This window comes from Piliocolobus tephrosceles, chromosome 11 (genome assembly GCF_002776525.5).
Source record: "Piliocolobus tephrosceles isolate RC106 chromosome 11, ASM277652v3, whole genome shotgun sequence".
Lineage (NCBI taxonomy): Eukaryota > Metazoa > Chordata > Mammalia > Primates > Cercopithecidae > Piliocolobus > Piliocolobus tephrosceles.
In genome coordinates, this window is record NC_045444.1 from 43,972,264 (window position 1) to 43,995,493 (window position 23,230).

The following is a 23,230-nucleotide window of genomic DNA, read 5'->3' on the forward strand; positions in this document are numbered from 1 at the left end:
TCCCTTAAACTTTGCAAGATCACATGTCTAGGAGTTATTAATTGAAAGAATCACAAAAGGGAGGGTAGGAAGCAGTTCATCAGAGCAGCCCTCAGCCAAGTAGGGACACTTCAGCTCTACTGGCAGCAAGTTCCTTTGCAGTGAGGATGCTTGCTCTGAAAGATCTCAGTGGATGGATGTTAGAACTAAGCTCAAGTTGGTGTTCAGAGTGCTTCAAAGACATGTTTCCGGGGTCCAAGAAGTCTATGGGAGTTCTTATATTCCATATTCTCAGGTTTACGAACATGTAAAAAGAGTGCTATAAGCCAATTTTAGATCATCTGAATGGCACTGTACTATTGAGTCCTGCCATGGTGTTTTTATTTGTGTTCACATTTCAGGTGGCCCTAGTAACATATTATATAAACTAACAATATTTATAGTTTGAGTCATGTTTGTCTAACTGGGATCCAGTTAGATCACTCTCTCTCTCTCTCTCACACACACACACACACACGCACACACACACACCCCTCTTTAAAAGAAGTCTCAGTCTCTCTGTTACACAAGGTTAACAAGGAGAGTCATGAGGGAAAAGGACCTGGAAGAAATGGATGACCTGGGCCAGGACCAGCAGGTACCATCTCACAGGGCCCTCTCTGCTATGTACCAGCTTCCAGGCAACATTCTGATTTTCCCACTACCTGAAGCCCTGACATCTGTATCACTCTCCCTCCTCAACAGCAGAGTATTCAATGGAGATGAAAGGCAATCAGTCACAGGCATTTGAAGAAAACTGCAGAGGACAGTCCCATATCCTGCAGTCCCCACGGTGCACACATGCCTTCAACAACAATTAAAGGCCTCAATGGAAACAGATAAATTCATAGAAAGAGAGTTAATAAACTCTTTTGGAGTCAGTCAGGGCAAAAAGTCTATACTTTAAGGCCTGAACTTTGATTAGCTATAGCAAAACTATAACTTCTGTTAGCATAAGAGCATTCACACTAGGAAGCAGTCAGACCAGCATGGGCCAGTGTGAAGACACATGCCCAAATTACAGTTTGATGATACTGGAACAGGAAATAAAAGGAGGTCTAAGCATGGATGAGAACAAAGGCACTCTCCTAACTGCTCCAATTTAGGTTAATGTTAGGTTAGGTTAGGTTAAGGCTTTGTTGATACTCCCTGAGAAAGGCAGGAAGTAAATCTCAAAGTCACACTCTACATGTGTGTGTACACATGCATATACATATATTTGCATATACATGTATGTATGTATGTATATGCACATATATATTTAATTTGCTATACATAGGCATGCTTAATTTAACCAGTGACAAACTCTATATAGTTCATTTCATTTTATATTTTTAGTTTTTCTCTATTAACTCTTTTTGTTGTGCTTATAAAGTCTGAAGCTAAAAGACATCCTCCTGCATTATTAATAAGAGCTTCCATTGACCTAAGAATTGTACATCATTTTGTGGCAGAGCAGGTAAACACCTCCCTTTAAACAGAGACCAGAAAGGGGGCAATTTCTTGAGTGGATGATCTCTTATAATTGCATGAGGTATGGAGAATGGAGGACTGGGTATAATACATGTCACAATAAAGGCACTTGGTATGTACTTATTGAACAAGTGAATAAATGAATGATAATTTTGTTTGGACCCTTAATGCCCCATTTGGAATTATACACAATCTTATTGTCAATGTATCTTACTAGGAGTTGATACCATTATCCTATGTTAAAGGGTGGGGAGGCTATTGGAGAGGAGGCAAATGCCACACAGGACATTGGTACCAATACTCAATATAACAGTAAATGAAATATGTTGAGCCATAGTATTTTCTGAAAGGTGACTTTGGGATTTCAAAATAAAACACAGATTGGAAGACTTATGTATATAGTTTAAAATCAGATCAGCAAGTCATGAAGTCATGAAACTTATGAAGTTAGTGTATGTTTTATTTGTTTGAACTATTTAGGTGCTAATGAGTACATTTTGTTGATGATTGCCACTTAGAACAACAGGATGTACAAATGAGTCAAAGATTCTTTGGTTTAAAGTGGATAACTACAGATAACTATTTCTGCATGCCCTATGCTGTAATTAGAACATTTCTTCTTACTTGACCTTTCAAAGGATTCCACAGACACTAGTGTTGGTAGAGTTCTGCCACTCTAGAGACATTCTGCTACCAGGTGAAGAGTAACCAGGCAACGAGAAAAATAACTGTATTCATGACATTAGTTTCTGAACCAGCGTTAAAACCACTGTCTCTCATTATTATTATCTTTATCTCATTTCTATCTTTTCTATTTGGTTCTCATGATTTTTCTAACTGCCATCTGCTCTACCATTCCACTGGGGTAACAATAATAACAGTAACAATTAGAACATCATTTACTAAGGCCTTTCTAAGCGCCAGGCATGTGCTAACTGCTTCACATGCCTTTTCTTATCATACAAATGCAAATAGCACACAGACACAAACACTGAAATGGAGAGAAAGTAATTTCCCTCAAGGCCCCGCAGTTAACAAGTAGCAGTGCTGCAACTCCAGCTCAGGTCTGAGGGAATGCAAAAAGTTCCATGCTCAATACCACCTTGAGCCATTCCCCACTTGCAGTGGGCTAATTGAGTTTTTGGCCTTCCACATTTGCTACCCAGTCTGTAGTTTTTTTTTTTTTTTTTTTTCTCTCCTTCCACCATGGCTCTTCTTCATCTTTATTCTGCTAAATACACCCTCTTACATCAGCTCCGATACCTCCATATCTAGGAACTTCTTGGCTCAGGTCTTAATGAGGTTGTTAGTGTACCATTTAGTTATAGGTTTAAGGCCAAGATATAATTGAATAAAGGTGTATTTGGCCTGCTCTCCTTCTTTTGAGCCTTTAGTGAAATATCATTTCAGCACCATGGAGGTACCAGGGGATATGGAAACTACCCTATACTCTTCTTAGGGGGAATGCTCATCTTCCACGCCTCACATAGCTGGGGACTTCCTCTCCCCTGGAGGGTTCACAGTATGGCCTCTCATTCTGATTGGCAAATGTGGGAGAATGACTGAACAAGTTCAGCTCAGCCCAGTCTCTCTCTTAAAATGCCGTCTGTCTTCAGGTGGCACTTTCTCCCTTCTCTGCCTTGCAGTCAGCAGCCTGTCCTTTTACAGGAAGATCTGGATAGTCACAGCTCTTTCTGAGCCTAGAGGTGAGTCTGTTCAACGGTGGAAGTATCAAAAAAATGCCAGGGGCCACAGGGGCCAGCCACAGTCTCTAATACCTGGGCTACTAAATTCTGCCCTCTTGGTTCAAGGGTCATTCGTCCTTCTTCTTGAATGGTAGAACACATTTGCCGTTGAGTCGTTTTATCGGCCCGCCTCTCACTACTATAATAGAATTTTGGGGGTTTATTAGCCTTTTTTCACGTCATACTCTCTCTGTCCCTTTCAGTCCAAGCTGGCAGTGTTTGTAATAAAATTTTCCCAAGAACCCAGCAGGACCTCTGTGGATTTTTTGGGAATTCACTACATCAGACAAAAGTTATACCACAATCTTTTTGAAATAATCTTGTCTCTCTCTCGGTCTCCTGCCGAGATGGCTAAGGGATACTACCCTTAACCTTCCTGGAGGCCTGCTAGTTTGAAAAGATCCATGAGAAGCACCGTTAATCTCCCGGAAGGGTCTTTCATATGACTAAATATAAATACTCTAACCTTCGGATCTTTTCAGGATTAAAACAAAGGATTGTATATTCACACCTCAGTCTGTTCTTCATACCATAGTGTTGGCAGTAATTTGTTAACGCTAAGATCCTTTCCAATCTAGACAAGACGTTCCCAAAGCATCAAGTCCTGATTATTTTCACTTAAACTTCTTCCCTTTATTTATCTCTTTTCTTTTTACTACAAGCAGCAAAAAGAATCCAGGTGGCACCTTCAACATTTTTTTTTTGTTTGTTTTGATATCTTAGTTCGTCAACTAGGAAGTTCATTTCTGGTTAATTTGTTTTCCATCTAACTGCAGGACATGGCTGCCCTAGGCTTTCTGTCACCACATTAACAGTGACCCTCCTTTCTCCAGTTTCCAATAAGACATTCATTACTTACTCCTCAGCCCTCACCAGTCACGTTGTTAACATGCATATTTCTACTAACAGTTGATTCAAGGTATTCTAGCATTTTTCTACCATCCTCAAGATGATATCCTCAAAATTCTTCCAGCTTCTTCCCACTTACAAATTCCAAAGCCATTTCTGCATTTTTAGATCTTCATTAAGGTAGCATTTCACTTCCAGATACTAAAATCTGCAATAGTTTTTTAAAAATCGTTGTTTATAAAAATTATCTCAAATTTAGCAGCTTAAAACAACACTCACTTGCTAGCTCAGAATTCTGTAAACCAGAAGTCTAGCATGGTGTGGTTGGGCTCTCTGCTTACGTTATCACCAGGCTGAAATCAAGGTGTTGACAAAACCGAGTTCTCATCTGGAGAAAAAATCTGCTTCCAATCCCATTCATAAAAATCCAGTTCTTTATGGTTATGGGCCTGCAGGCTATAGGTCCCATTTCCTTGCTGGCCGTCAGCCCGGGCTACCCTCAGTTCCTTGAGGCTACTACATTCCTTGCCATGTGACTCCCTCAGTCTTTTATCCATCAGTGGTGGTCACATCCTTCTCATGTTTCAAGTCTCTGACCACCCCACTCTGTGATCACTCTGCCTTTAAAGGGCTCATGTGATTAGGTCAAGACCACTCAGATAATTTTAAGGTCTTCTGTGCCATATAATCTGACCCAATCATGGGAGTAAAATCCACAGTATTTATGGTCTGGGTGATTATACAGGACATGTCTGAAGGGTAGGTAGGGGATCCTATTGCCCATCTTAGAAACCTACTTATTTTGGTGTTATTCATTGACCCCTTTAAATTCAACAATCCTGAAAAAGTTGAGTTTAAAGCCTGGGAATTTTTTAAAAAATTATTCTTCTGTGCTCACCTTTTTTCCTACTCTTAGCTCTTTAGATCAGTATACTATTAGATTAACAGACACTGGAGAAGAGATTTTGTAATGCCATGATTCATTGTCCTGATAAGAACCTACAAATTCCCACACCGGGAGAATGGCTCAGATCTGAACTTGGGAGGTACTCTGAATTTTCTCCTGTGCAAGAGCTTCCGGAGTCTTCTGAAATAAGAATGGTTACAGTCCTCTAACCTGCATTCTGTTTATGATAGTGTACTGGTTTTTGTTTTAGACTATTTCTCCTCTTCTTGGTTCTCTGCAGGAAGCATGTAATTTGGGTACTATGAGATCCCCTGAGGGCGTGGGGGAATACCCAAGTACCAACGCTCTAGCAAAGCCATGCTTTTTGGTATTTACTGGTATGATGTTATAAGAAGTTAAGAATTCACAAACTGACAGATCCCTCCCCAGAAAGATCTGTAAGGTAAGGCTGAAGGTCACGTCAGAGGTATCCTGATATCCTTGAAAATGCTCCCCACCCCTCAATTGTACAAAGTGGCTGGTGTGCAGATTAGGAGTTGGCTAAATTAGAATTTTGAAATGCTAGACAAAGGGGGAGATATGTCTTCTTTTTATGTGAGTCTTGCTTAACATCTCCATTTTGGAAGTGAGGCTAGAATCCTTGTGGTGGATTCTGTGGAACTCTAGATGTTGTTGCATCACACAGCAACAACATCTCCTAAACCTCAATAATGCAGAGAATTTTTTCTGTGATTTAAGCTACACAAAGAGACACATCTAGAGAAAGGGTATGGGAGCCAATATTATACGGGGTCCATCTAGCATGGAAATTGTGTTTCTTACAATAGCTCCCAGGGATCATGTATAGAGAGGCGTTATCTTTTGATTTTTATCATGACAGCAATTTCAGAAACAGAGAGATGCTCCTGAAAAACATCAATATCATCTAACAACTTAGGAATCAAAACTTTCTTTGAGTCTTAAGATAAAACTATGAAAACTATAACTATTATATTCAGCTTGAGTTTTAAAGCATAGAAGAAAGAGTGATTTAAGGAGCTGGGCATCTAAGGGTAAAATTAGCATCGAATACAAACCAAAATATTATTCCAGTAAATTGGTCATAACAGACAAATTGCTGGAAAGAAGAATTAGGAGGAAGATTATCTCTTGTTCAGAAATTGTATGGTGAAGTTTTCACATGGCACAGTTTCTCTGCCTCTACTGCCAGTCTCTGAGGAGAAGGGAAAGCCAGGTAAATGAGACAGCAGATCGGGTGAAAACAGAGCACCATCTACCAAAGCAACACCTCTTATGACAGCAGGGAGCTGCTGGTGGAATTTTCTGCCAAGCTGCTGTTAAAAGCTGAAGAACCAAAATGTGTCTCCAACAGATAAAATAGTTAAAACAAAGATCATCTAGGTTTATGGTGAGTATATGTAAAGACAGCTAGAACTTCTGGTCAGTATCTCTGAGTTGACATGGAAATCTCCTTTCCTACCTCAAACATGTAGAAATGCTGGACAAACTATAACACAACTACACACACACATACACACACACACACACACACACACACACACATACACACCGGCCCAGTGTCAAAATTAAAGATGTAACCTAAAGTCAGAGCAGTCAGAGAGAGTTGAAGAAAAAGGACTTGAGGAAAACTAGGACCCAGTATAGGTCTGCATAGCTGGTGGCTGGGCCTTTAACATTTGTCATGGGACCTGTGCTCACAGGAGCTGGAATCAAACTACTTAAAAATAGCACAAAGTCACATAGGACTTGTCCAGACACAAAATCGGGACTAGATACACCATAATCACTCTCTGCAAAAGTTCCAGAGAGACCAGAGAAGAAAAGGGGTCAAGTGCAGAACCCCAGACCAGTGCTATGCACTAGCCCTAAATCAGATGCACTCTAGGCTCACGGCATAGCGTTCCAAGTCTAGAAACTGATACGAAAATTGTTCCCAGGCCAAAGGGTAAAGTGCGTATGACCCTCAACAGAGACACACGTAAGAGCCACCTGTAGAGATGTTCTTGCTACCAGGTCACAGTTCATGAAGAGAAGCATAATTCATAAGAAACAGTTTGATAACCTTGATTACTTGATCATTTTAAATTTCCGTGACACTATAGATACTACAGGCAAAATTAAAAGGCAAACAACCAACGGGTGAAAATACATGCAACCCATATAGCTATAAAAAGAAATAGAATGTAGAATTTATAAAGAGCTTTTACATATTAATTTAAAAAATGGATTTTAAAAGTATGAATAAATGAGTTACAGAGAAAGAAAACTCTCCAGTAAACATGAAAGATTTTCAACCTCACAAATGATCATGGAAATACAAATTAAAATATTGATAAGATACTTTTCAAATTTACCAGATTGACAAAAGTCAAAAGGCAAAGTTGTAGTATCTTATAAACCACCCCCCAAAATCTTATAAAGTTGAAAGTATATGAATCTACAACATAGTTATTCCCCTTCTAGGTGCACCCTAGTGAAAGCCTGAATACATGCATCAGTACAAGCTGGCTGCTGCAGCACAGCCTGTAAGAACAAAACGTTGGAAACTTAAATGTCAACCACCAAAGAGAATGGATAAATACTAGTTCACTTCTACTATGGAACACTGTAGCAATTAAAAGGCTGGGCGCAGTGGCTCACGCCTGTTATCCCAGCACTTTGGGAAGCTGAGGCAGGCGAACCATCTGAGGTTGGGTGTTCGAGACCAGCCTGACCAACATGGTGAATCCCTGTCTCTACTAAAAACACAAAAATTAGCCAGGTATAGTGGCGGGCGCCTGTAATCCCAGCTACTCAGGAGGCTGAGGCAACAGAATCTCTTGAATCCTGGAGGCAGAGGTTGCAGTGATCCAAGATCATGCCATTGTACTATGGCCTGGAAAGATGGAAGTAAAATTCCTGATCATGATTGTCTCTGTGTAGGAAAGAAGGGAAATGGTACTGAGGAAGGTCTCAAAAGAGGATTTCAACTTTATCTGTAATATTCTCTCCTTTATTTAACTTTTAAAACTCTGAAACAAAATGAAAAATGTTAACATTTTAATGCTAGCCAATGTGTGCTAATGTCTATAACGTATCAATCTCTACTTTAAAAATTATTTTCTAAATGAAAAAGTATTTTAAAAATAAAATAAGTCATAAGCCTTGGTCCTACACAATTGCTAGGGTTTGACCACAAATTTGGCTTAGTTTCCCAAAACATTGTAATGTCCTCTATACTCTATATAAATAGGACAACAAATTTGACAGGGCACTTCTTATAATATCTTTTACTATAAAGGGCAGGACACTTTATACATGTAACACCCTGCATGAAGCTTAGCAAAATGCAACTAGGGACGAAAAAATGCATTCTAGGCATGGAGGCTTTTATGTTTTTTTCAACAATGTGCTACTTTAATGCTCATAGGTATAGATCTCATCTTGCATTCTAAGATGAGGAGAGGATATTTAATTTACACACATAACTAATGATACTGAAATTCTCCTCAGCATTCATCTTTTCAGGCCTAAGTGTCCTTGTTTTAAGCTGCATTTAGGTTAGCCCTTTGGGGGCCTCAGCCATTAAAACAGCTTAATTCTTCCTTCCGTTACTCTCTTTGGTTTTTGTTGTAGTGTTTATGAGGCAATTGTCAGCCCCATCTGCAAGCTCAGGAAACTCTCTCTCTCATCTATTAAATGCCTTTCTCTCACTTCCAGAAATCTTACAAACTAGTGATGTCCCCCCATCCTCTCCTGTGTAGCCATGCCAATTCCTCAACCCAAACTGAATTCTCACAATTAATTGTACCAACTCCATTCTCAATACTTGAGTTATTTGATTTAAATGGCTTTACCTGTCTTTGTAAACCCCCAGTAAATGAAACTGTTTCCAAATCTCTTCATATGACATTTAAGTTGACACCGCATGCAAATAAGTGCCTACAAATATAATACCTTTTGTGGTCATGCTAATTCACAGTGAGAAAATGCTTCGAGGGCCCAGGTAGAAGGATATGCTTTTCACATGCTGTACTTCCATATCAGTAAATAATTGGCAAGTTCCCCCACTCCAGAGATACATAGCTCACTTACATTATTTGAAACATGATCAATATTTATGAGTTTTGGAGGTACATGTAATTATTCCCTTTAATCATCAACTCTCTTGATAGGGACTTGATAAAACCACCCTATTTACTTCCTTAGAAGCAGAAATCAAATTCATTTTTGAATTAAAATAAGCACTGTGAAGTCTATCTTCTTGGCAGCTGACTTTGTCAAATGATCATATAACTTCTATGTATGCTGTTTTCCACACATGCTGCCTCTACACCAATTTGCTGATTCAAAGTCACAAAACAAATCAATAACAATGACAACCGAAGTCTAATAAAATGTGGAAAAACTGGCTTATAGCTTTAAAATACATAGTTCCTTTACCCCTACATATTCAACTTGGAAGGAACAACTTCTAGGCGTGAGCTTCTTTGACTTAGTTGGTCACATAGCGCAAAATGTCAACTATGTTCACAAAAAGGAAAAGTTTGTCCACCAATGACCATAAATTAATTAATCATTCTTAGCACTGTAAGCAGCTTTTTCAAAGAAAAGATTTTTTTACACCATATAGATCAAATCAAAACAGGTGTGTAAGTTAAAGCCATTTCCTTTTATTCTGCTGATCACAAATTAATTGACTTTTTGTGAATTATTTCTACAGAGACTAACCACTCCATTTAAAAAATGGTTAATATATCTGATTAAATGTGTAACAAAAATATTTTTATGGCAAATTTCATAATTTTTGTTGTGGGAAAAAACATAAATGCCTAAATAAGTATCTCATACATATATTTAAAACAACAACAACCCTTAAGTGTATTCTATCTTCCATGGAGAATCAACAATCATTTCTTTTGGTTTATAGTTTTAAGATTGTGCAACAAATGTTTACTCAAAAGAGGAATGATGAATTTGTGTTAGTAATCGAGAAACAAAACCATCTAATACACAGCCAAGAAGTAAACTCTTTAAAGGGCATTTTGACTTTCCATGAATTGCACTGCCTCTAGTATAATATATTCTACCAACAAGGATGTTTTTGGCAATTATTTACCACATTGCCATCAACCAAGACACTATCCCAGCACCCTCTCATTTTTTGCCACGTCCCTACTTATTACAGGATTTAACAACCTTCACAAACCTTGTTTTTTTGTTGTTGTTATTTTGTTTTTTAACCTACAGCACCTCTTCTAATCACAGGTACCTGTGCTCACACAAATCAACAAAGTGGGTTCTCCTCCATGTCAACAAATCTTTAAAGCTCAAATAAACTTTTCGTTAGGAGTAACATTCTACTAGATCTTTATGAATGTTCTCAGAACTGCTTATGAGAATTTCATGCCAAACATCAAGACCAAAAAACTCAATCAGGCCAGTAAGCATTCATGCACACATTCATATTGACAATAGATTTTATACTTTTTTTTTCTTCTCTGCCCTTTGCAACAATTCCTTCTTCTTCCACAATTTCTCTTTCTCCTCTTCCTTTTCTCTTCTTCTGGCAGAAATTTCCATTTCCAGTCTTGCTACCTCTTCCTGGTGGGCTCGCCATTGAATAACCTGAAATAAATAAAAAAACTTCATTCCAGTAACTATGCACACTGAAGTTATTTCACAAGTCATAATAAGACTAGGCTCTATATAAAGCAGATGTCAATTTTTTCCCAAATAAATGTTTAAATTCTATGTGCACATGACTGTGTGATGTATCTGTGAAACGTGTGTGTGTGCGGGTTAAAAGGAAAAAGCAACTTTAAAATCATGTCATTCAGGAATTCTTCACCTGGATTCATGGAGTGGGGTTCCTAAAGAGTCTATGATTTAACTCCAAAGAATCTGTATATTCCCACAAATAGTAAGTAAACATTTCTGGTTTTGCCCATTTTTTTTTTCCAGAGGTTAAACAACTTTCAAAAATTCTCAATCCTAAAATGCTTAAAAGTTTAAGAATCTCTGCTATATTTCAGCTTTCTTGTTTTATAAGAATGGAAAACAGGCCTGAGTTAAGATGAAAAACCACTGTAAGACACTTAGAACAACTTTCTGGGTACTGGTATGTGTTATTGGTAGAAGTATACTTGCTACAGCCTTTCTGTTGGGTATTAGGTTATATGTAAATATGTGGCACAATATAAAAAATGCATAGCCTTGATCCACAACCCTATTTCCAGAATATTATTTAAAGATGACAATTAACTGGACAAGTGCACAAAAATGTACCCACAGGAGTGTGCACTCCAGTGCTGTTTAAAACAGAAAAATCGAGAAAGTCTAAAGTCTGGCAAGGAGATGGCTTAAATCAATTATGGTACTTTTATACAATGACTGCCATTGAAAGATGATGCCATAACTCCATACTCATTGAAATAGAAAATATCTATAATATATTATTAGATGCAGAAAAGCAGATACAAAGCCACATTTGCAGTATGATCTCATTAATGTAAAATCTCAACTATGTATCTATGCATAGAAAGAGATTTGGAAGGGGACTTACCAAATAACACTATTGGTTATCTCTGAATAGAATCATTTCCTGGGATTTAAAAAAATTATTCTTTAAACCTTTCTGTGCTGGGTGACATTTTTTCAATAAGTATTTATTATCCTTGTAAGCAGGAAACCAATGAAACTAATGAAATAAAAACAAATACTTATCTGATCCATGTATACATCTGGCTAAGGAAGCAGACAGCAGGGAAATGTAGAGGTATGAAAAATTCTTTTTATATTAGCATTCCCAATTAAATACTTCATTTCTTACGTATTTCATGTAAGCATCATTTATTAATGGTAATATATATGATGAAAATTAAAATAATGTCATACAAATACAATTAAAGTGAGTCTAAACAATCAAGTTCATTTTGCAAAATTTTCATTTTCTAAAGCAATATTTTGCCTTGTTTATCAAAATAACCCAGGAAATTTCTACTCCTGGTTTTTAAACATCATTCAGTTTAGCCCACTTATTGCTTATCCTGTCCATCATATTGACTTTTTTCTTGGGAACCCCATTCTCAGAATACATCATCCCTGCTTCTGTGCTGACCTGCTTTCAAACCTTTCCTTTCTGTAGTTTATCTTCCATCTTTCACTTGCTACAATTAAAATCAGTGTTCTGTCATCCCATCAAATATTACTAGTGATCTCCCCCTGAAATGCCCAAAAGATAGTTCTCTGTTCTCCATTCCTTGACCTCATGGTGATGGCTGACCCTGTTGACTATTATTTTATGCTTAAAACTCTTTCCTGCCCCAGGTCATGACATTTCTCTCCCCTGTTTCTCTACCAACAGATACTGCTCTCTTCTTCCTGTTTCCTGTGTCTACCTTATAATCCCAACCCTACATTATCCTCTCATTAACCTCCAACCTCTCTATCTATGTTCATTATCTGATGTGCTCATCCCCTTCTAGGAGTTCATTCTATGTTTCTGACCACAAAATTTATATTATCTGCTCTATCTTTTTGTCTGCAATTCAATTCTATATTAACAAATTCTTTAAGACTTAGCTATTTGTATGTGCACTTAAAATCCAACATTTCCAAAATTAAATTCAACATATTTAACTTTGCCACAGCTTCACATCAAGCCCTGTGCACCTGCTTCTCCTTTCCAAATATCCTGGTTTGGTCTGTGGAACCACAAGTCACCATGTAGTTTGGATTTTTTTATTACTATGTATACACATCAACATGACTGTCTCTTTACATTTTATATCTGACTTGGAAGCTCATAAATTTCCTAAGCTCAAATGAATTTTTATTTATGACAAACTAATTTCCAAATCATTGAGCTTGGTTGTAGTTGCCTAGTCCATCCAAAGTCTTTCTGCCAAAAGTATTTAGAACAAGATCAGAAAGCTCAAAAGGATGATGTCAACTGATCAATATAGAATCTAAATAATTTAGTTTTCTCACTACCAACAAATGCCCCCCTTTGATGTTGCTAATACATAATCTCTAAGTAGTGTTCTTCCTCTGCCTTCCCTTATATGGCCATTCCTATTCTTAGCTCATGGAGTGACTCAAAGTACCCCCTGCTTGGAATTCCCTCAGATTTCCTCTTCTTCATAAAATACTCATGGTCCACATCTTCCTTGAAACATTCGACTGCCCATGCTTATCTCTCTTGTCTTATTTCACTGACCATACCATAACTGCTCTCTGAGTATGTTAAATATATTGTTGGTTTCCACTTAGAGCACAGTCCATGCATTTGCCTTCCCCTTATACTGCCTAGCAGAGTACTGGTGCATCATAGGTGCTCAATAATTAACTTTTATTCAATCCATCAAAATGAATATTTTAAATGAAGCTGGATAAATAAGAAAAAATGTTAGTATTAGAATATACCACTTTGCAACAACTGCTGTAATAATGGATCCTAGTTAATGATCATCAATGGCTGCTAAAAACTTCATATTAACAATTAATGGAAAACTTTATAATGAATGGATCAAGCTGGAAACAAATACATGGAATAATCTTAACATCACAGAGGAACAAGCAGACATTGTTCCTTCTAATGGAAGCATACAGCATTCCCATGAATTATTCTCGCCAAAAAATTAAACAGAATCTGATCAAAGCCCTAGACCTACCTATCAGGTTACAGGAAATTCAGCCAACAGAGAAACACATTATGCAATAGTATATGGGAACACAATCCACAAAATTAAAATTTGTGAACACTCAAAGAACTTTAACAAATTACAAGGAAAAAATGAGGGAAAGAACTATGAATTGAAAGAAATTTAATAAACATATTAGCCAAATGCAATACGTGGTTTATATTTGGATTCTGATGTAAGTAAACCAATGTAAAAAGAAATTATGAGATAATTAGAGCTATTTCAATACTGATTAGTTAGCTGATGCTATTGTTTAGTTGATGCTATTAAGGAAATATTGTTAAAGATTTTAGGTATGATAACAGTACGGTTATGTTTTATAACTTTAGAGATATAGACTTTAATTTTAAAGCTAGATACTTAATACTAACAGATTACATGGTGCTTGTGATTCTTACTACTATTTCAAGCGGCAGGAGGGAGTAGGTAAGAATACAGATAAAACAAATGTGACTAATGAATGGATAATGGTTGAAGTCAGGTGATGATAGACTTTTATAGGTTTTAAAAATTTTCCATACTAAAAAAGTATTGAAAAACAAAATAAACTGTAAAATATAATGCATATGCAAAGAGATTTATATAATAAAATACTGTAGTCTCAAGGTTCTGTGGCAGGGCTGAGACGGGCGGATCACGAGGTCAAGAGATCGAGACCATCCTGGCTAACACGATGAAACCCCATCTCTACTAAAAAATACAAAAACTAGCCAGGTGAGGTGGCGGGTGCCTGTAGTCCCAGCTACTCGGGAGGCTGAGGCAGGAGAATGGCGTGAACCCAGAAGGCGGAGCTTGCAGTGAGCTGAGATCCAGCGTCCAGCCTGGGCAACAGAGCAAGACTCCGTCTCAAAAAAAAAAGGGAGTTCTGAGGCAGTAGGAAGGAAGATTTGTAATACACTGAAATAGTGAAAAGAAAAATTCAGCCTTTCTGAGCACTGAGACTATTTTTTATAAATTTTAATGGAAATAAGTTAGGACTTTAGAACTACTCTTCTCATTTTTTTATTTAAAACTAATGGGAACCATCACTGAATGACCTTTGCATATTATATGATGTCCTATGATTTAAAGAAGCAAAAGCATAAATCAAAATCTATAAATGGAAAAGATTTCTGTTTCCTAAGGCAAGTATAGCAAGAGAATAACTAGACCAATCAAACTGGTACAACCAGTTTACTCACCAATTTATTTAATTTACCATTCCCTGTCTTGGCAAGTCTAAATGATGCTTCTTTACTCCAAAAAAAAAAAGTGATAAAGTTATGTTGATTTTTAAACAGTGATGTACACACCAGAAAATCCTGAAACAGCTGCAAATTCAACAACCAAAAGTCAATAGTTTGTAGATCTTAATATAAGAAAAAAAGAAAAGAAATGTTGTAAAAAAAAAAAAAAAAAAAAAAAAACCCTAGAGCAAAGCTTCAGCCTTCAGAAACTAAATTGCGTCTACTTAATATTGGAATCATGGGGATGGTCAGGAACTCATAGAATTTTACCGGAAGTCAATAATTCACAGCATTATTTCTAATTATAATGCTACCAGGAAAAAAAGGGGGGGTAAAGGAAAGAAGATTGTCGGAAGCTAGAGTGGTGAGATCTTGACAATGAGAAACAGACTCAGCATCAATTGGTATGTAAGCAATAAGGCAAAACATCTTTTCAGAATGCACACTAGATAAGATGAAGAATCTGGTGGCCATTGAAATAATCCTTATCCAATGGATCCTCACAGAGATAGTCAAGGGATGTGAATGGCTCCCATGTGGAGAGAATGACAAACAATTATGGTATTTTCAAGACGCCTAAGGATAAGAAAGCTGGCAGGTGGGCAAAGGAATCAATACTAGTACAATAGACTAAAGCACAGAAGACTCTGAGTGAACAGTGAGGAAAAGGAAAAATAGCACAGAAGAACATTTTAGTAGTTTTATTTTAAAGGCTTTGCTAATTATATAGCTTTAAAGAGAGTATGTGAACATATAACCATGTAACAATAATAATCACAAAAGAACATTACCACAGTGGCAGCCAGGAGTGTGTGTTATAGGAAAATATTATTTAGACTACTAACTACAGGGCATTTTTCCAGGTTTTAATTAATACTTTGCTTAATATGCCTACCAATGGTCGCCTTTGATTGAGACCTTAACCTAACAGAGGATAAATGACATTTAAAATATGTTTGTCTACTGCAAATTAATGGTTTAAAATGAAAATGGATAGTAGCATTACGTATACTCCTCACTCTTAATGTACAGTAAAATGGTTCAACTGAAATTAATAAGCACACATTCTCAGAAAGAACAAAGTAGTAGAAAAACAAAAATGAAGTCCATGAAAACTTCAAAGGTAATGATTGAAATTAACATCAATGAAACAATATTAACACAATTTTACATCAAAGTTGAGAGCTTTGAAAACAATTTATTATAAGTGTCAGTATGGCATAAAGGAAATGAAAAATGAACATCTGCTTTTGAGACCCATCTTTGCCACCAACAAACAATATTGTTGCTTTGAGCAAATGGCTCATTCAGTTCTTTCATGTGTTAAAGGGAAGGACTGTATCAGGTCACCACTATAGTTCACTTAAGTTCTATTACTCTGATTCTATATTTTCCTTAGATAGACAGATTGTAATATACTATATGCTCTGCATTTTTCTTCTCCAAGCAAAGCTGACTTCAATGAAAAACATCAGTATTTTGTAAACCTTTTAAATAATAACAATTAAACATTAATATTATATTCTATTGGCCACATTTATGGAAACAGTGTGTGATGTGGTTGTTTTATATGGAAAATCAAAAGAAAGGTACCATCTGAGCAGTGCCTATAACTGACAATAATGAAATACAAAAAATTGCCATTTACGAGAGATTATTCTGTGCCAGGCTAATGTTTATTAAGATGTTAAACACATGGTATGATGTAATCCTTGCAACAGGCAAACCTGTCTACTTCACACTTCATCTGCCTAACTTCTACTTATCCTACTCAAGTCTTGGCTCAGATGCCATTTGCTCCAGGAAGCCTTTCCTAACCCACCATGCCCAGATCACATACCTCTCTACTTCTGTAGCACATTGTCCCTATTCTATTACAGCATGTATCAAGTGTTTGGAATGACCTAAGGGACTGCAAACTTCATAAGGGCAGGGACCAGATCTGTCTTATTCATAGGTTGTCTCCAAGGATTAGCACAGCATCTGCCACTCAGTAAGGGTTCAATAAGTACTTGTTGGGTGACTGCATGGACAATATCCTGAAGTTAGATGGACAATATTTTCTCTTCTGCCTCTTGCATTGGTCTTTAAAAAGAAAAAGTCTCCCATCACACATGCTACCATTTTCCAACTCCCCCACCATGGAACTTCTGATCCCTGCTTTCCTCAGTCCTAGCTGTTTCACTGCTTCCTACGCTTCATTTGTGCATATCTGATGGGGAAAATAATCAGAAAACTTGTCAGGATTTTCAGCAACTAATTTATATGTCCATCAAGATTAGAGGACATGTGTAAAAACTAGCAAACAAATCCCTTTCTCTGTCTTCTTCCTAAATGTTACTATAAGCTTCTAAATTCAGTTCAGCTGAGTAAACTTTAAATTTTCATTTATTAAATCTTTAACAGTCTGATAGCTCCATTAAATATTTTTCCAATGGACCACTGTTTTTCAGTATTACCTACCCAAGCTTTTTAAACTTATGTATTTCGTTTATGTTTAAACTTTGCTCATGAAATACAGTACCTGTGATTTTGCACATTATTAAAACTTTCTATTCTCCATTTGGCATTTCTGCTTAGCAGAAAAATTTTGTTTTATTCTTGGCTTCACAATTATTCCTTGGTTTCTTAGGTAACTTCATAAGTTCATTTTTTTTATCACCTCTCTTTGATAACTGCTTTTCATTTTCTGTGGCCTTTTATTAGTCTTTCTCAGATTCTCAAAGATAATGCACTATTATTATCTTGACTGTTCCATGTCCTTTACTTTTCAAATAAAATCTTGCAATGTTTCATTTAATTGGGTCCTGGAAGGTCTAACCTCAGTGTAAAACAAAACTTTTAGAGGAAGAAACAAACTAAATGCCAATAAGCAAAAATTATCAACAGCTACTTTTTCCGAAATGATAAAATTTACAAACCTATCAGTCAATTTTATTTATGAAAGAAACAAAAAAAGCTGGACTAAGGGTAAGGAATTCACTTGCTTCTTGGCTGTGAGATTTTGGGAAATCACTTCCCAGTTCTGGGCCTCAAATACTCTTCTAAAAATTAAGAGGACTAGATTAGTATTGTCTAAACAATTCATTAATTGGATTATGAAATCAATTTTGTGGATAGCAACTAGCATTTTTTATGCAACATGATAGAGTGGAAAATAACAGAGATCATGTCAATATATTAATGCTGTGTCAAGAAATTGTTTCCATTCTTTGTGTGTTCATTTGTGATGTAAAATACATTTCTCACTGTAAGTCACAGTCAAAGAAGCTCGAAAAACACATCAGAAAGCTCTCTATAATCCCTCCCAATGCTAAGATTCTATGGCTCTGTGATAATAAAGACCAATGTTTTTATGTCACCATCATTGAGCTATAGTCTTTCTTCCTTCTGCAATCAACTCAGAAGCACAGCATAGATGAGATAACCCAAGTTTTGAAATCATACACCAGAGTTTGAGTCTTACCTCTGTGACCTATGAAAGGTGTCCCTAGGCATACTGTTTAGCCTCTTAGAACCTCAGGTAAGTGTAAAATGAGATAATAATGATGCACACATGACAGGATGGCTCTGCAAACACCACCCATTTGCACAAACAAGAAACTCAGGAATCATCCTAACACTGCCTGTCCCTGACACTCCTTGTATCCAAGTTCTGTTGCCCATTACTCCTGACTGTACTTCCCACTATCTCTTAAACCCATTCAGTTCTCTCTATTTCCATAACCACTACCCTAATTCCATAAGAGCCTCCCTGCATCCACTGTTGCCCCTCTCTCTCTACTGAGGCCAGAGTGAGTATTTTCAAAACAGATGTCTGATCCATCTCATTCCCTGTCCACACTCCCATCTCCCTGCCTAACATCTTTCAATGGTTTCCACTGCTCATGGGGTAATGTGTAAACTTCCAGGTATAGACTACATGGCTCGCAGTATTTGGCCTAGCCTATGTCTGCAACCCCAACTCATAATTCCACACCAATTACCAATTTACCCTCTGTTCCAGATGTACCTTACAGATAGATCCCTGAACAGGCCATATGCCCTCCAGCTATACAGATATTGCACATGCTATTTTTTTTTTCTTTTTGTTTGGAGTGTTCTTTCCCCCTCCCTGCCCTACACTCCACTTTCTAATCAATATTTATTCAATCTCAAATTTCTGCTGCAATTTCTGTCAGGGAAGCCTTGCCCACCACAACATGATATCAAGCCTCTTAGTTATGTGCTCCCATAATGCTGTTTACTTTTTCTTCAAGGTAATTCTCATAATTTGAAATTAGCCTTTCAGTCTTGTAATTACTTGACTAGTGCCTGTTTCGCCACTCAACTGTGATCCCCATGAGGACAGGGAACATAACTGATTGACTAACCAATGTATCTCCAGTGCTTTACATACCCCCCGGCACCTAATAGATGCTCAATAGATATGTTTAAATGAATATGAAATGATGTAAGAAAGCAAATGTGATATAAAAATGCTATTTATGTGCCTGGATTGCTGCAGTTGCATTCTAGCTGACATTCCTGACTTCATTGTCACTTTAGTTCAAACCATTGTGTACATATATATTTATTGGATTAATTTTCACACATTTTTGCTTCCCTGCTCAAGCCTCTAATAGCAGTGGCTTTTTGGCCACCAGTTCAAGTGGACTTAGAGTTATTTATTTATTCATTTATTTGCATACCACCTTGACCAAAAGGAAGACTCAATCTTTCAAGGTGTATTTGAATGTGACCCTGTACACATGACTTTATTTCCTATGACTCCCCAGGCTTTCGTCCTTCTCTGCCTCTTCCTTTCCTCCCCACTCCTACACATTCTTGCTTATCTCCATCCCAGGTCTTGCCTGAAAAGCTCTCATTCCTGCTTCTTGACCCTTCAAGGTTATTCAGTGTCCCATCCTAATGATTTCACTTAACATTTGTCTATCCCATCTCTTACCTGTGTCTGTGAATAGTGTCTAAAATACACCCCTCTTAATGACTTTTTAACTACGTACTTTGTTTTATCTTCATTTCACTTACATTTGCCACTATATAAATTGTATTATTAATCAATTGATTTATTTTCTTGTCTGTTTTTCTGTTTAGACAGTAAGCTCCATGATAGCAGGGACTTGCCTTATTCACTGTTCTATCCCTACTCCTGGAATAGTGCCTCCCCCAAAGCAGATACTCAATGAATATTTCTAGGGTGGATGAATAAGTATCTAAAACTCAGATTAACATAAACAGAACTAAAGACAAAAACCACATGATTATCTCAACAGATGCAGAGAAGGCTTTCAATAAAATTCAACATCCCTTCAGGTTAAAAACTCTCAACAAACTAGGTATTGAATGAGCATAACTCAAAATAATAAAACTGTCTATGACAAACCCACAGCAACATCATACTGAACGGGCAAAAGCTGGAATCATTCCCCCTTGAAAACTGGCACAAGACAGGGATGCCTTCTCTCACCACTACTATGCAACATAGTATTAGAAATCCTAGCCAGAGCAATGAGGCGACAGAAAGAAATAAAGGGCATCCAAATAGAAAGAGAGGAAGTCGAATTACCCCTGTTTGCAGATGACATGATAATTCTATATATAGAAAAACCCATAGTCTCAGCCTAAAAGCTCCTTCAGCTGATAAACAACTTCAGCAAAGTTTTAGGATACAAAATCAATGTACAAAAATCACTAGCATTCTTATACACCAACAACAGCCAATCCAAGAGCCAAACATGAATGCAATCCCATTCACAATTGCCATGAAAAGAATAAAATACCTAGGAATGCAGCAAACCAGGGAAGTGAAAGATCTCTACAATGAGAATTACAAAACATTGCTCAAGGAAATCAGAGTAGATGCAAACAAATAGAAAAGCATCCCATGCTCATGGATAAGAAGAATCAATATTATTAAAATAGTCATACTGCCCATAGCACTTCACGGATTCCATCTTATTCCTATCAAACTACCAATGATATGCTTCACAGAACTAGAAAAAAACTATTTTAAAATTTGTATGAAACCAAAAAAGAGCCCAAATAGCCAAGGCAATCATAAGCAAAAAGAACAAACAAAGCTGGAGGCATTATGTTACCTGGCTTCAAACTATACTACAGGGCTACAGTAACCAAAACAACATGGTACTGGTACAAAAACAGGCACATAAACCAATAGAACATAATAGAGAGCCCAGAAACAAGGATGCACACCTATGACCATCTAATCTTCAACAAAGCTGACAAAAACAATGGGGAAAAGACTCCCTATTCAATAAACGGTGCTGGGATAACTGGCTAGCCATATGCAGAAGATTGAAGCTGGGCCCCTTCCTTACATCATATATAAAAATCTACTTGAGTTGTACTAAAGACTGCAATATAAAACCCTAAACCATAAAATCCCTGGAAGACAACCTAGGCAATACCATCCTGGACATAGGAATGGGCAAAGATTTCATTACAAAGACACCAAAACTAATCGCAACAAAATCAAAAATTGACAAACGGCATCTAATTAAACTTAAGAGCTTCTAAACAGCAAAAGAAACTATCAACAGAGTAAACAGACAACCTACAGAATGGGAGAAAATATTTGCAAGCTATACATCTGACAAAGGTCTAATATCCAGTATCTACAAGGAACTTAAATTTACAAGAGAAAAACAATCCCATTAAAAAGCAGGCAAAGGACATGAACAGATACTTTTCAAAAGAAGACATACATATGTCTTCAACAAGCATATGAAATAAAGCTCAATATCCCTGATCATTAGAGAAATGCAAGTCAAAACCACAATGAGATACCATCTCACACCAGTCACAATGGCCATTATTAAAAAGTCAAAAAATAACAGATGCTGGCAAGGTTGTGGAGAAAAGAGAACCCTTAAACACCGTTGGTGGGAGTGTAAATTAGTTCAACCATTATGGAAAGCCGTATAGTGATTCCTCAGAGAACTGAAAGCAGAACTACCATTTGACCCAGCAATCCCATTACTAGGTATATAGAGGAATATAAATCGTTCTACCATAAAAAGACATGCATATGAATGTTCATTGCAGCACTATTCACAATAGCAAAGATGTGGAATCAACCTAAATGCCCACCAATGACAGAGTAGATAAAGAAAATGTGGTACATATACATCACGGAATACTATGCAGCCATAAAGAAGGACAAGATCATATATTTTGCAGAAACATAAATGGAGCTGGAGGGTATTATCCTTAGCAAACTAAGCAACAGAAAATCAAACACCACATGTTCTTATAACTTATCCTTTAGCTAAAGGATGAGAACTCATGAACACAAAGAAGGGAAAAACAGACACTGGAGTCTATTTGAGAGTAGAGTGTGAGAGGAGGGAGAGGAGCAGAAAAAATAACTATTGGGTACTAGGCTTAATACCTGGGTGATGAAATAATCTGTACAATAAGCCCCCATGACATGAGTTTACCTATATAACAAATCTTCACATGTGCCCCTGCATTAGTCTGTTTTCACGCTGATACAAAGAACTACCTGAGACTGGGTAATTTATAAAGAAAAGAGGTTTCATTGACTCAGAGTTCTGCATGGCTAGGGAGGCCTCAGGAAACTTACAGTCATGGCAGAAGGTGAAGGGGAAGTAAGGCATGTCTTACATAGTGGCGGGAGAGAGCAAGGGGGGACCTGTCACACTTTTAAACCATCAGATCTCATGAGAACTTACTCACTGTCATGAGAACAGCATGGAGAAAGCCACCCCATGATCCAATCACCTTCCACCAAGTCCCCTCCCCTGAAACGTGGGGATTACAATTCAACATGATATTTGGGTGAGGACATAGAGTCAAACCATATGAACCTGAAAGTTTAAAAATAATAGTAATAAAAGAAAAAAGAAAACTCTGATTGGCAATCACATACTTGTCTAGTACCTAAACCACAGGGCCAGATGAGTACCATCTAGCATGTCACTGCTGAGATTACGTGATTTCAATAGGAAACTTTGGCCTGACAAATTTCTTACACAGACCACATTTCCTTCCACCTATCCCCTTGCCCTCTTTGTGTCTCTAGTGTTTTATTAAGGAGGCAGGCTAAAGTCATGGAGGTTTCACACAGGTGGTAGGACCTGGATTCAGCTTTGAAGAATTCACAAAGGAGGATTCAGATTCTAAGGGAATAGTAAAGTTTAGAATACAATAAGACTCTACTTTAGGGCATATACTCTATGAATTGAGGCCTTGAGTAAGTTAGGCTTATGTATGTGTAACTATCTTCTGCAGTGGGTAGAGGGCACCTACCTGTTCTTTTTA

At 37.2% G+C, this 23,230-nt stretch overlaps 1 protein-coding gene across 3 annotated transcripts in view; it reads right to left on the reverse strand.

Annotated features, from left to right (window-relative positions):
- Window positions 1-23,230, reverse strand: part of CCDC148 (coiled-coil domain containing 148) — a 292,285-nt gene that overhangs the window by 66,428 nt on the left and 202,627 nt on the right. For all 3 annotated transcript variants that reach the window (XM_023217510.2, XM_023217509.2, XM_026447716.1), the window contains one exon: window positions 10,480-10,620. In XM_023217510.2, coding sequence (XP_023073278.2) covers window positions 10,480-10,620 — 141 coding nt within the window. The remainder of the gene's footprint in view (window positions 1-10,479; window positions 10,621-23,230) is intronic.